Below are 14,262 nucleotides of genomic sequence, written 5' to 3' on the forward strand. Positions count from 1 at the left end.
TTCCTTTTAGGCAGGGTGTTTAACTGTACTTGTACTGTACTACATTTATATTGTATTGACTATACTTGTACTGTTCTTCATTTTTGTATAACAATCAATAAAAACAAGACTGAATTTGCGTCTTGCCTTAAGCTAGATGCAGAATAGATACACGCCCCTTGTTTTTCACCTCACCTGTAGCTGGAGTTTACCTGTTGATCCACAGACACACAGACAGACAGACAGACAGACAGACAGACACAGACACACACACACACACACACACACACACACACACACACACACACACACACAGCAGATTGACAGACATGGCAGAAAGACATGCTAGGAGTGTCTTTAATAATATGGACTGAGATCTGAAATCAGATTCATTTGTATTTTACTTTCATGGACATTTTCTAACCCTTCTTGCTGTGGAATGATATGACAAACACAACAACTGCTGAAGTCTTCTCTGGTAAGTTGGAGTTGGTTGGCTGTCTGTTTTTGCTCAGTGATTAATTAATAGGCTAATTAAAAGCATTAGCTGTGTGAATATAGACAGACAGCAGGCTATCATTCATGAACAGGTGCAGTCATGCATGGGTGAGAGTACTGCAGCATGGCTGTTAGTAGGCTAGGAGGGAGTTGGACAGGTTTGTCTGTCTGTCGCCGTCATGTCGTTGTTACTTCTGCTTACAGCTTGTGAACTGTTTAACTTTAAACCAGGGCTCCGGCTCTTCAATGTTTTCAGGCCAGGGACCCCTTAGTTGAGAGAGAGATGAAGCAGGGACCACTTAGTTGAGAGAGAGATGAAGCAGGGACCACTTAGTTGAGAGAGAGAGATGAAGCAGGGACCACTTAGTTGAGAGAGAGATGAAGCAGGGACCACTTAGTTGAGAGAGAGATGAAGCAGGGACCACTTAGTTGAGAGAGAGATGAAGCAGGGACCCCCACAACCTTTTCATAGATTCCATAATCGTTTGACAGCACAATCATCAGTGTATTTTGGATTCATGTCAATTTGTGTTTTCAGATATTTAATCACTTGAAGCTAATATACTTGACCTTTCACTCTGTACTTAGTCTGCTCTTTTTCCCCCTCTACACCAAAGCTCTTTGCCGAAAATAGCCGATCTACAATGTGAGCTTGCCTTGTAGATCGGCTATTTTTGGCTAAAGTTCTCAGAATATGGACACTATCCCACTGAGCACGCCGTCTAAATGTGGTCTAATAGACGTATAGATTTGGAAATGTATTAGTGGTCTAAACTTAGACTAGACGACTAATAGACTTCTAATAGTCGTCTAAATGTAGACGGTCTACATTTAGACGACTATTAGAAGTCTATTAGTCGTCTAGTCTAAGTTTAGACCACTAATACATTTCCAAATCTATACGTCTATTAGACCACTTTTAGACGGCGTGCTCAGGGTTCAAGTGGTTGATATCACACAAAGATTTGGAGGCCCCCTTTAGTAACTCTGAGGACCCCCTAGGGGTCCCGGACCCCCTGTTGAAGACCCCTGCTTTAAACAATGGACCCTATGATGTTATGGTCTGTGTGAATGTGAGGCTTACATGATGCTTAGCTGCAAATTGCAACACTAGATTGTTTTATAATGGGATGAATCTAGGGTTGCAATACCTCCCATAGGCAGCCAATGCATCAAAACGTTTTTTTTTTTTTTTTTGCTATCTGATTGTATTAAATGACGTCAAACTCACCAATATTGTGGCTCTATGGAAAGCTTGGAATTTACTCTTGCTATCTGCAAAGTGTTTGTTCCAGAAAAATCCACAGTAGACATGTTATGAGCCAGTTTCTATCAAGAAATTTGGTTCAGGTGATAATTTTTTCTAAGTGCTGGAGTTTGGAAGCGCTCGTGGAAAATCGCTCAACGGTCCTGTGATCACCTGGTTCAAAATGTCACATAATGCCGGAGGCAGCGGGACGCTGCGTAATAGAAGACGAGCGCTTCCGAAGTTCAACACTTAGAAAATAAACCATGTCTGTTCAGATTTCTTGACAAAAAATAAATCATAGCAATTCTACGGTGGATTTTTCTGAAACAAACACTTTGCAGATAGAAAGAGTAAATTCCAAGCTTTCCTTAGAGCCACAATATTGGTGAGTTTGAAGTCGTTTAATACAATCAGAGACAGATAGCAAAAAACTGTTTTGATGCATTGGCTGCCTATGGGAGGTATTGCAACCCTAGATTCATCCCATTATAAAAAAAAATCTAGTGTTGCAATTTGCGGCTACATGATGCTATGGTCATGATCTATTCTAAAGGGGATCTGTAGTCTAATGCAGTGGTTCTCAACCTGTGGGTCAGGACCCCCAGGGGGGTCCACAAATTATTTTGGGTGGGTCCCCAGATGATTAACTTAATGTGCAACATTGTTTTCTCACTCAACAGTAAACAAACCAACATAAAGTTTAAGTGTGTAGAGCGGGGGTCTTCAACAGGGGGTCCGCGACCCCTAGGGGGTCCGCGGAGGTACTGCAGGGGGTCCGCGAAATTATTGCTTAAAAAAAAAATTAGTTTTCACATTTATGTTAAAAAATAAATCATGATTCTATCCATTTTGAATAGCTTGAATACATGATTACTATGCAATTGACAGACTGTTGATATTATTGACATTGGTTAAAATGAAAAATATGTCGTAGCCCCGACCCCCCACCCTACGAGGTGGTAGGGGGTCCCTGCTCCAGCTCCCCATCAGTTTGGGGGTCCCCGGCCGGAAAACGTTGAAGGCCCCTGGTATAGAGGGTATCTGCACATTTCTAAAGTGACAATGTATGGACTTTTTAATACCTCTAAATTGTCAAATAGTCAAATATTAGAGGCAGAACATTGGGAAAATAGCCGATCTACAAGCTCACAACGCCTCACAAAATGCGAGGCCCATGTTAGGGGCGCGAACCAATATTTTTAAAATATATTGTTGGGGTTCACTACATTAAAAAAAATATATATATGAAAGTAAATGATACATTAACATTTACTAGGATTAAAGGAGCTATAGTCAACTTTGTCTTGAAAAACGGATGCTAAAACGGATGCTTCATATATGTGTTTCTATTAAAAAATTACCACAAAAAGCGTAAAATAATGATAAAATAATCATTTTGGCCATTGTCAGACCGACACTTTGTTTACATTCTAGTCTATAGACTAGGATGTAAACAAAGTGTCGGCCCTACAATGAAAAAGTTGACTATAGCTCCTTTAAATAAATGCACACATTATGTGCAAACTAATCATGTAACATTATGTACTGTAGGCCATGGTGTAATGGGTGGAATTAAATAGATTAGCACCATCTGGCATCACGTGGTTGCAAATAATGTGTGCCATGAACTGTGCCAGCAGCATTCCTATCAGATGGATGACAGCAGTGACAAGAGCCAAGCTAAACATTAATGGATGTCATATTTGCACTCGGTGGTTTCAAAACCAACCTTTGTTTACGGTTAATCATTAAACCTCCTGGCTCTCACTGGCCTCTCCTCTCTGACACACATTTTAGTAAGGGAAAGTTAGCCGAGTGTTAGACCAATCTGGGAACTAAATCTAAATCAATATCTTTCTTCACAAATGTGTTCATAAAGGTGTCTACTATCACCTCTGAACTTTATCAATCACAACTCCCTTGGGGAACTTTGTGGGAGCCAATCAAAGTTGGGGGTATCCCGAGGGCCTGGGATTAAAGGGGAAAAAATTGCCAATATGAGCGTATGAGGTGTGCAATTAGGGTATTTTGGGGCTGCTGAATCCATTCCAACCATTAGTTATCAGTAAAAAGTACTCCTTGGCCATAAAATAGACCACAAGACATATACTATTGGCAATAAAAAAAATGGTTGGAGTAGGGTTTGAATTCATGAAAACTATTGCAGATCAGGCCGGTAAGCACACATCATGACACACAGGATAACATGATACAATCTGACATAAACACAGGGTTTAAAACATGGGGACTAACAGGACACAGGTGAACTTGAATGAAATGATTGGCTAAGCCTTAGCCAATTAAGCCTATTTTATGGCCAAGGAGTCATTGTAACTGAAAACTAGTGGTTGGAATGGATTCAGCAGCCGAAAAATACCATAATTACCCACCCCATATGCTCATATTGACATTTCTTTCATTTTATCCCCTTTAATCCCAGGAACAGGTATCCTGATACCCCCAACTTTGATTGGCTCCCACAAAGTTCCCCAAGGGAGTTGTGATTGACAAAGTTCAGAGGTGATAGTAGACACCTTTATGAACACATCTGTGAAGAAAGAATAAAGATATTGATTTTGATTTAGTTCCCAGATTGGCAACTCTCGGCTAACTTTCCTGGACGCCAGTGGTGTAAAGTAACTTTTTGAGTAATTTTTCATCATTTCTTTACCGGAGTATTTTAAATTTTCAATACTTTTACTCCACTACATCTCAGTGGCAAATATAGTATTATTACTCCACTACAGTTACTTGAAAACGGATTATTATTACAAAACATACATTACCCACTGCAGCCCTGTATACATTTGAAAATAGTCAATCTACAAGCTCATAGTGCGTCGCAGTGCGATGCATTGAGCTTGTAGATCTGCTATTTTCAAAAGCTTTTTTAAATATCCATTTTATACATTATAAAACTTGTGAAATGTTACATTCTGTATAATACAGTACTTTCTACTTTAAGAACATTTTGATGCCAATACTTTTGTATCACTTTTACCCAAGCTCATTTTGAACTCCAGATTTGTACTTGTAAGAAGAGCACGTTTTTATTCTGTCTATGAGGGTTCTGCCAATTCACTTCAATGGGAAAGGAACGGTTTGATGCCATTTACGGATTTCTGCAAAAAAACTACAACAAAAAAATGCATTGTCAGAATCCGGCCTCATGGGTGGAATAAAAGTGACCGTGCCCTTTCAGAGTAGTGATTGTTTTACTCCAAGGACAACTTTGGTGGAAGGTTCTTATTTTAATTATAGAAAAGAAAAGATGAGTGTTAAAATGTTTTCATTTACTGCTTTCTATCATTGTATCGATTTTAATGACTTCGATTTCAGTGGGTGGGGCATGCGTACAAGTGGTTGAATATGTATTTTTAGACACAATAAGCCGGAAATGTCTTTATTACTATTTACAGTAACACTGTCAGCCCCCATAAGTCACATCTGCCCATGAAAGATTGCGGTGCATCTTGGGAATGGGCTTATTGTTTCAACCACTTGTACCCATGCCCCCAACCACTGAAATCAAAGTCATTAAAATGGCTAAAACAATAGAAAGCAGTACATTTTAACACTCATCTTTTTACTCATCTCTAACTACAATCTAAAATATGAACCCTTGTTGAAAAAAAAAAAAAAAAAAAAGTAGTACTTTAAGTTAAAAAAAAGAAAGAAAAAAAGTTCTACTCCTGCATGAATGTCCGGGTTTTCATTGGTTTGGGGCCAACAGTAGATTTTATGGAGGGTTTTCATTGGTTCGGGGCCAACAGTAGATTTTATCGAGGGTTTTCATTGGTTCGGGGCCAACAGTAGATTTTATCGAGGGTTTTCATTGGTTCGGGGCCAACAGTAGATTTTATCCAGCGCACTATAATCTATTCCTGGATGAGCCTGTCTGGGTTTTCATTGGATCCGGGCCTAAATCCATTCCTGGACCAGTCTGTTCCGGGTTTTCATTGGATCCGGGCCTAAATCCATTCCTGGACTAGTCTGTTCTGGGGTTTTCACCCTGACCGCTGCTAGTATTAATAGAAACGTTTGTTCTTATCGCTCCGCTCCGCTGGCAGGTCGTTTGACTGCAGGCCTCGAGCCAAGTGAGCCAAGTGAGCCAAGACTGCTTTAGTGGTGGACATGTGACTAGTGGTGTCAGTTCAAAGATGGGAGTCCTCATGGAAAAGAGGCATTACATTTTGGATAACACGTTTCTATTGTGAAAATAGCCGATCTACATGCTCACAACACCTCGCAGCGCGAGGCGTTGTGAGCATGTAGATCTGCTATTAATAAACAGCCGATCTACATGTACTAAACAGCCGATATACGAGCAAGGCGTTGTGTGCTTGTAGATCGTCTGTTTTCACTAGTTGTGTGCGACAGTCTTGTATGATGAAGCAGGGCTTTGCTTTACCAAAAGACGTACACATTTGAAACTTGGAGATACGAGGTTTCTGCCCGACAGTGATATTTTAGTGTTTATGTTGTGAGGAAAACGTTGAGATAACAGCCATTTTGGTTAAAACTGTAAATAACTGTACTTCAAGTTTAAAATGATACTAAATATTTTTGTGTTCAAGTGTCCAAATACATTCCAAATACATTCCAAATTGTGTGTGTGTGTGAATGGGTGAATGTAATGAATGTGTGTGTGTGTGAATGGGTGAGAGTAATGAATGTGTGTGTGAATGGGTGAATGTAATGAATGTGTGTGTGAATGGGTGAGAGTAATGAATGTGTGTGTCAATGGGTGAATGTAATGAATGTGTGTGTGAATGGGTGAATGTAATGAATGTGTGTGAATGGGTGAGAGTAATGAATGTGTGTGTGAATGGGTGAGAGTAATGAATGTGTGTGTGAATGGGTGAATGTAATGAATGTGTGTGTGAATGGGTGAAAGTAATGAATGTGTGTGTAAATGGGTGAATGTAATGAATGTGTGTGTGAATGGGTGAGAGTAATGAATGTGTGTGTGAATGGGTGAATGTAATGAATGTGTGTGTGTGTGTGTGTGTGTGTGTGTGAATGGGTGAATGTAATGAATGTGTGAATGGGTGAATGTAATGAATGTGTGTGAATGGGTGAAAGTAATGAATGTGTGTGTAAATGGGTGAATGTAATGAATGTGTGTGTGAATGGGTGAATGTAATGAATGTGTGTGTGTGTGAATGAGTGAATGTAATGAATGTGTGTGTGTGAATGGGTGAATGTAATGAATGTGTGTGTGAATGGGTGAATGTAATGAATGTGTGTGTGAATGGGTGAATATAATGAATGTGTGTGTGAATGGGTGAATGTAATGCAGAATCATTGTAAAGCGCCTTGGATAAACGTATCAATGCATCATTTACCTGGTGCAGGTGAAACCAGTGGCTCTGTGTCCATCTGCACTGTGTTAGTTGGAGATGCAATCCTTCTGTCTTAAAGGAGCTATAGTCCAGGGGTTCCCAAACGTTTTTGTCTCAGGGCACCCCATAAATACTTTTTTTAATCCGTGGCACCCCTACATTATAATTTTCACTCCCGGGTGGAAACCTTGTATGTCCAAAATCGTTCGTTTTGTATTTATCATCTATAAAATGTACTAAACTAGTGAAAACAGCAGATCTACAAGCACACAACGCCTCGCATCGCGAGGCGTTGTGTGCTTGTAGATCAGCTGTTTTCACTAATATGATGAAGCAGGGATTTGCTTTACCAAAAGACGTACACATTTGAAACTTGGAGATACGAGGTTTCTGCCCGACAGTGGCGATATTTTAGTGATTATGTTGTGAGGAAAACATTGAGATAATAGCCATTTTGGTTAGAACTGACTGAAAATAACTTTGTACTTCAAGTTTAAAATGATACTGAATATTTTTTCAAGTGCCAAATAAATTCCAAATATTATCAAATGATCTCGCGGCACCCCTGGACTGCCGTCACGGCACCCCAGGGTGCCCCGTCACCTACTTTGAAAACCCCTGCTATAGTCAACTTTTTCTTGAAAAACGGATGCTAAAATAAAAATAATGTTTCGAAAATATTTTATATAAAAGATTACGCTTCATATGTGTTTCTATAAAAGAAATGACCACAAAAAGTGTAAAATATTGATAAAATAATCATGTTGGCCGTTGTCAGGCTGACTTTGTTTACATCCCTAGTCAATCCATATAAAAGAATAGAAGAGGGATATAAACAAAGTCATTCTGACAACGGCCAAAATGATTATTTTATCATTATTTTATGCTTTTTGTGGTAATTTTCTTAATTGAAACACATATTATTATGAAGATTAATCTTTAATAAAAAAAATGTTTACATTATTTTTATTTTGGCGTCCATTTTTCAAGAAAAAGTTGACTATAGCTCCTTAAGATGTTTTACAAATCTTGCTGCTGTGTTCGCACATTGTTGTATTTCTCCCATTAGTTGTGGGAGTGTATTCAACCTCACTGTGTGTGTGTGTGTGTGTGTGTGTGTGTGTGTGTGTGTGTGTGTGTGTGTGTGTGTGTGTGTGTGTGTGTGTGTGTGTGTGTGTGTGTGTGTGTGTGTGTGTGTGTGTGTGTGTGTGTGTGTGTGTGTGTGTGTGTCTCTGATATATTGGTATACAGTAATGATAGCAGGTGGTTAGAAAGTGTAGCTCTGTTTTCCACCACATTGTGTGTACATATCAATATGGGGGTCCTTGGATATATCTTTTTATAAGCGAACATTTGTAACTCAAATATCTGCTTCTGGGCATCCCTGGAACTAGATATTTTGAGATGGGGGTCCGTGGGCAAATACATATCATTGTGGGGGTCCTTGACATAAAAAGGTTTGAGAACCACTGACATTAGTTTTTCAAAAACCTTAGAAGGATTTAGCAGATATTTATAGAATCTGGTCAAAATAGTCAAAGACACAAACTTTCACGATTTTTCAAAAATAGCAGATCTACAAGCTCGCAGCCGTGCTGTGAGCTTGTATATCTGTATTTTTTTTTATAGTTACTGTATAAAAATAATGGTAACATAAAGTAAAGCCCTTTGCACACAGGACAGTTGCGTTTCTTTCTGTTTGCTGCATGATTAAAACGCATTGGATTTGGTGTGCAATGCTGTGTGGAATCGGCGCTGCGGATCCCAAAAGGAGTCATAAAAGGAGTGATGAGTTTTTTACCGCATGCGACAAGACGCACGAATCAAACTGGGTTCGATTGAGAAAAAAAAACGCACGGCCGCAGCCACTCGTCGCACGGCTAATTCGGATCCGGTGTGCATGAGGTCGTAGAGAATCATTGTTTTATTTTTAAAAAAATGAAATTGTCCGTTTTATCCGTGCGATAAACGCGCCTGTGTGCAAAGGGCTTTAGAATGTGTTCCATGCCTCAATGGGTTAAGACCAGAAATAGGCAATGCAGTGACATCATATATTGACATAACATCGACTTAATATTTAATCTCACCTTTATAGAGAACAATAGTTTAGTGCTGGTGAATAATGCTTCACACCGTAATCAGTCAATCAATGCCACACGCAATATTTGATCAGAGCTGTTATAAAGTATAGATTGGTACACGTAGTTCTGGGTTCCCACCTGCAGTAAACCAGTGGCGTCAGTTCAGAAAAAGCTAAGGTATGGCAACATGACTGGTGTCTTGCACGCGAAGGCGCGCGTGCAAGACACCAGTCATGTTGCCATACCTTAATAATAGGCATGATACATTTATTTTAAGAAGTACATTTAATTTTTTCCCTGTTTCTACGGTTTCTTGGGCTGGATATGGCAGCCTGGAACGATTGTTCAAGTGCAGCTAAACTTGGCATGTTAGTAAACGTGCCACAATTAACAATAATGCATTGCACCTGTGCAGCTGACCTGCAGAACCTGTGAATATACCATTCTGTCAAGATGGGGAGAATATAATTATAATACCTTGTTATTTTGACCTTTTTTGTTACATTTTGCATTTGTAGATATTTTACTGTAATTCAACAACATAATAACCAGCACAGATAGACAAAGAGACATTCATAGATTTATATTTAAAGTAACTTTTATCTTCCCCCCCTGGACCCAGGGTATGGCAGCTGCATACCCCTGGACCCCCCTGGACCCAGGGTATGGCAGCTGCATACCCTTGGACCCCCCTGGACCCAGGGTATGGCAGCTGCATACCGCTGCCATACCCGATTGACGCCCCTGCAGTAAAGTAAAGTATGTGTCAGAGTGGTGCGTGCAGGATTACAGGTGTGTCAGTACGGTGCGTGCAGGATCACAGGTGTGTCAGAGGAATTAAGGCTATGCTATTATTGTTCTGCTTTTATTGTTCCCTGGGGGAACAAACAGGTGTCCTGATGACGGATGGCAGCAGAATGGAACAGGTTAGAGCTAGCTGTAAAGCCCTTTGCACACAGGCGCGTTTATCCGCACGGATAAAACGGACAATTTCATTTTTTTAAAAGAAAACACTGATTCTCTACGACCTCATGCACACCGGATCCGAATTAGCCGTGCGACGAGTGGCTGCGGCCCTGTGTTTTTTTCTCGTTCGAACCCAGTTCGATTCGTGCGTCTTGTCGCATGTGGTAAAAAACTCATCACTCCTTTTATGACTCCTTTTGGGATCCGCAGCGCCGATTCCGCACAGCATTGCACACCAAATCCAATGCGTTTTATTCATGCAGCAAACGAAAAAAAAGAAAAAACGCAACTGTCCATGCTTCCACTGTGGTGGGAAAAGCACTCAATTATTTTACTTAGCAAAGTTTCAATACTGCAATGTAGAGATACTCTGTTATTAACTAACTAATTAATTAATTAACTAAGTAAAAGTCTGGAATGGAATTGGTATTAAAAAAAGTGGTATCAAAATGTACTTTAAAAAAAGTGGGAAGTACTTATTATGCACAGTAGGGCATTCACCAATAGTGATTTTTAGTATTCGAATTATTCGACCTCAAAGTATTCGAACATTCGACAGGACTGGCCGAACTGTCAAATATTAAGTAAGCAAGAGGCGAACATTGTGAAAATAGCCGATCTACATGCTCACAACATAGATCTGCTATTTTCACAATATTTATCTGTGGAACCGAGTCACATGAAATGTAATACCTACAATTCCAAGTGCTTGTCAGGGTGGGGGTCCCCAGTTCAAATATGTTTATTTTGGGGGTCACAGCCTAAAAAGGTTTGAGAACCCCTGGTATAGAGCATTAACAAATTCATCCACCAGGGGCATTGACAACTCATTCTTATGACTTCCTATCTAGCCAAGCTTTATAAACTATATATTTTTAAAGAGAAAACAATAATAAAAATGAAAATAAGCGAATATTCGGCTTCGGTGAACAACGTCGAATAGTGACTTTGATATTCAAATATTCGATTATTTGGTGAATGCCCTATTGCACAGTACCATTTCACAAGCTTTCAAATATTTAAAATGGATACAAATCTTTTTGAAAATATCAGATGTATCACAGATATCTTTATGCATAGTATTGTGTTTTATTTGTCTGTCATTCAATGTTATATGAGTTTAAATTGGGACCCCAATGTAAACAAGCCCATAAGACCTTTTTGTGGTGTCTATGCTTTTAGTTGACCTTGTACCAGTTGATCTGTACTGTCATGTACCGTTTAGTTGACCTTGTACCAGTTGATCTGTACTGTCATGTACCGTTTAGTTGACCTTGTACCAGTTGATCTGTACTGTCATGTACCGTTTAGTTGACCTTGTACCAGTTGATCTGTACTGTCATGTACCGTTTAGTTGACCTTGTACCAGTTGATCTGTACTGTCATGTACCGTTTAGTTGACCTTGTACCAGTTGATCTGTATTGTCATGTACCGTTTAGTTGACCTTGTACCAGTTGATCTGTATTGTCATGTACCGTTTAGTTGACCTTGTACCAGTTGATCTGTATTGTCATGTACCGTTTAGTTGACCTTGTACCAGTTGATCTGCACTGTCATGTACCGTTTAGTTGACCTTGTACCAGTTGATCTGTACTGTCATGTACCGTTTAGTTGACCTTGTACCAGTTGATCTGTATTGTCATGTACCGTTTAGTTGACCTTGTACCAGTTGATCTGTACTGTCATGTACCGTTTAGTTGACCTTGTACCAGTTGATCTGTACTGTCATGTACCGTTTAGTTGACCTTGTACCAGTTGATCTGTACTGTCATGTACCGTTTAGTTGACCTTGTACCAGTTGATCTGTACTGTCATGTACCGTTTAGTTGACCTTGTACCAGTTGATCTGTACTGTCATGTACCGTTTAGTTGACCTTGTACCAGTTGATCTGTACTGTCATGTACCGTTTAGTTGACCTTGTACCAGTTGATCTGTACTGTCATGTACCGTTTAGTTGACCTTGTACCAGTTGATCTGTACTGTCATGTACCGTTTAGTTGACCTTGTACCAGTTGATCTGTATTGTCATGTACCGTTTAGTTGACCTTGTACCAGTTGATCTGTATTGTCATGTACCGTTTAGTTGACCTTGTACCAGTTGATCTGTACTGTCATGTACCGTTTAGTTGACCTTGTACCAGTTGATTTGTACTGTCATGTACCGCTTAGTTGACCTTGTACCAGTTGATCTGTACTGTCATGTACCGTTTAGTTGACCTTGTACCAGTTGATTTGTACTGTCATGTACCGTTTAGTTGACCTTGTACCAGTTGATTTGTACTGTCATGTACCGTTTAGTTGACCTTGTACCAGTTGATCTGTACTGTCATGTACCGTTTACTATGCAAACCTCTCATAACATCCTCAATCAATCAATCAATCAATCAATCAATCAATCAAAAGGGTGACTATTTATTACACAGTCTGGCTGCTGCTGTGTGTGACTGTAATATTACACCATGTTGTAATTAGAGAATACACAAGATGAGTGTTAAAATTATTTCATTTACTTCTTTCTATTGTTTTAGAGATTCTTATTTCAGTGGTTGGGGGCATGCGTACAAGTGGCTAAATATGTCATTTTACACAGAATAAGCCCTAGAAGTGTTACTGTAAATAGCAATAAAGAAACTGATGGCTTATTGTGTCTAAAAAGACATATTTAGCCACTTGTACGCATGCCCCACATTTTATCATGGTAAACGCGATAAAACAATAGAACGAAGCAAATGAAAACATTTTAACACTCAATTTTTTCTTTTCTCTAATTACAATCTAAAATATGAACCCTTGTTGTAAAAAAACTAAGTTGTCCTTTAAGATATTGTCCAGGTATGTGGAGCTAATCCTCCATGTTTAGTTCTAACCATAGATAATAATGCATTGTTCAATATTATTTACTCCTAGACTTTCTCACGTATCTTAACCTACAGGTTACTGTTGAGACCCGCCCACTGCTGACATCAGTCCAATCAGAGAGGGGCCCCTGAACCTCCGGTCCCGCCCCCTTCCTTGAACCCCATTGGGCGATGCCGAAGAGTGACACGTGGCCCGGCGGCGTTGTCATGGAAACCCTGAGCCACATCGACAGCGCCGGGAGCTTTGACAGCGTGATCAGTGTGAGTGTTCTGGACTACACTACCCATGATGCCCCTCTGTTCCTCTCTGTATGTGTGAGTGTTCTGGACTACATTACCCATGATGCCCCTATGTTCCTCTCTGTATGTGTGAGTGTTCTGGACTACACTACCCATGATGCCCCTCTGTTCCTCTCTGTATGTGTGAGTGTTCTGGACTACATTACCCATGATGCCCCTCTGTTCCTCTCTGTATGTGTGAGTGTTCTGGACTACATTACCCATGATGCCCCTATGTTCCTCTCTGTATGTGTGAGTGTTCTGGACTACATTACCCATGATGCCCCTCTGTTCCTCTCTGTATGTGTGAGTGTTCTGGACTACATTACCCATGATGCCCCTATGTTCCTCTCTGTATGTGTGAGTGTTCTGGACTACATTACCCATGATGCCCCTATGTTCCTCTCTGTATGTGTGAGTGTTCTGGACTACATTACCCATGATGCCCCTCTGTTCCTCTCTGTATGTGTCAGTGTTCTGGACTACATTACCCATGATGCCCCTCTGTTCCTCTCTGTATGTGTCAGTGTTCTGGACTACATTACCCATGATGCCCCTCTCTGTCTGTTCCTCTCTGCATGTGTGAGTGTTCTGGACTACACTACCCATGATGCCCCTCTCTGTCTGTCCAACTCTGAGTGTTCTGAACTACACTACCCATGATGCCCCTCTCTGTCTGTCCCACTCTGAGTGTTCTGAACTACACTACCCATAATGCACCTCTCTGTTCCTCTCTGCATGTGTGTGTGTGTGTGTGTTCTGAACTACACTACCCATAATGCACCTCTCTGTTCCTCTCTGCATGTGTGAGTGTTCTGAACTACATTACCCATGATGCCCCTCTCTGTCTATAAGCCTATTGCTTTTACACTATTTGTTGTGGTCAAAAGTGATTTTATTTTTCATGAATGTATTACTAGTTGTCATTACAAACACATCCATGCCTTGGTTGTCCCACACAAGCCACCATAATCTCATAAATAATGTTTTGGGGTGAGCCTTTGG

The 14,262-nt window shown here is 40.2% G+C and overlaps 1 protein-coding gene across 2 annotated transcripts in view; it reads left to right on the plus strand.

The window, feature by feature from the left end:
* Positions 1-240: 240 nt before the first annotated feature.
* The window catches only part of LOC308291922 (uncharacterized protein), a 28,385-nt gene continuing 14,363 nt past the window's right edge, over positions 241-14,262 (plus strand). The window contains exons 1-2 of one of the 2 annotated variants that reach the window (XM_080734077.1): positions 241-457; positions 13,054-13,293. In XM_080734077.1, coding sequence (XP_080590203.1) covers positions 13,150-13,293 — 144 coding nt within the window. In that variant the 5' untranslated portion in view covers positions 241-457; positions 13,054-13,149. The remainder of the gene's footprint in view (positions 458-13,053; positions 13,294-14,262) is intronic. The other variant, XM_080734078.1, reaches the window with a different exon arrangement.

The sequence above is a fragment of the Nannobrachium achirus genome, assembly GCF_963921795.1.
Source record: "Nannobrachium achirus genome assembly, chromosome: 9".
Lineage (NCBI taxonomy): Eukaryota > Metazoa > Chordata > Actinopteri > Myctophiformes > Myctophidae > Nannobrachium > Nannobrachium achirus.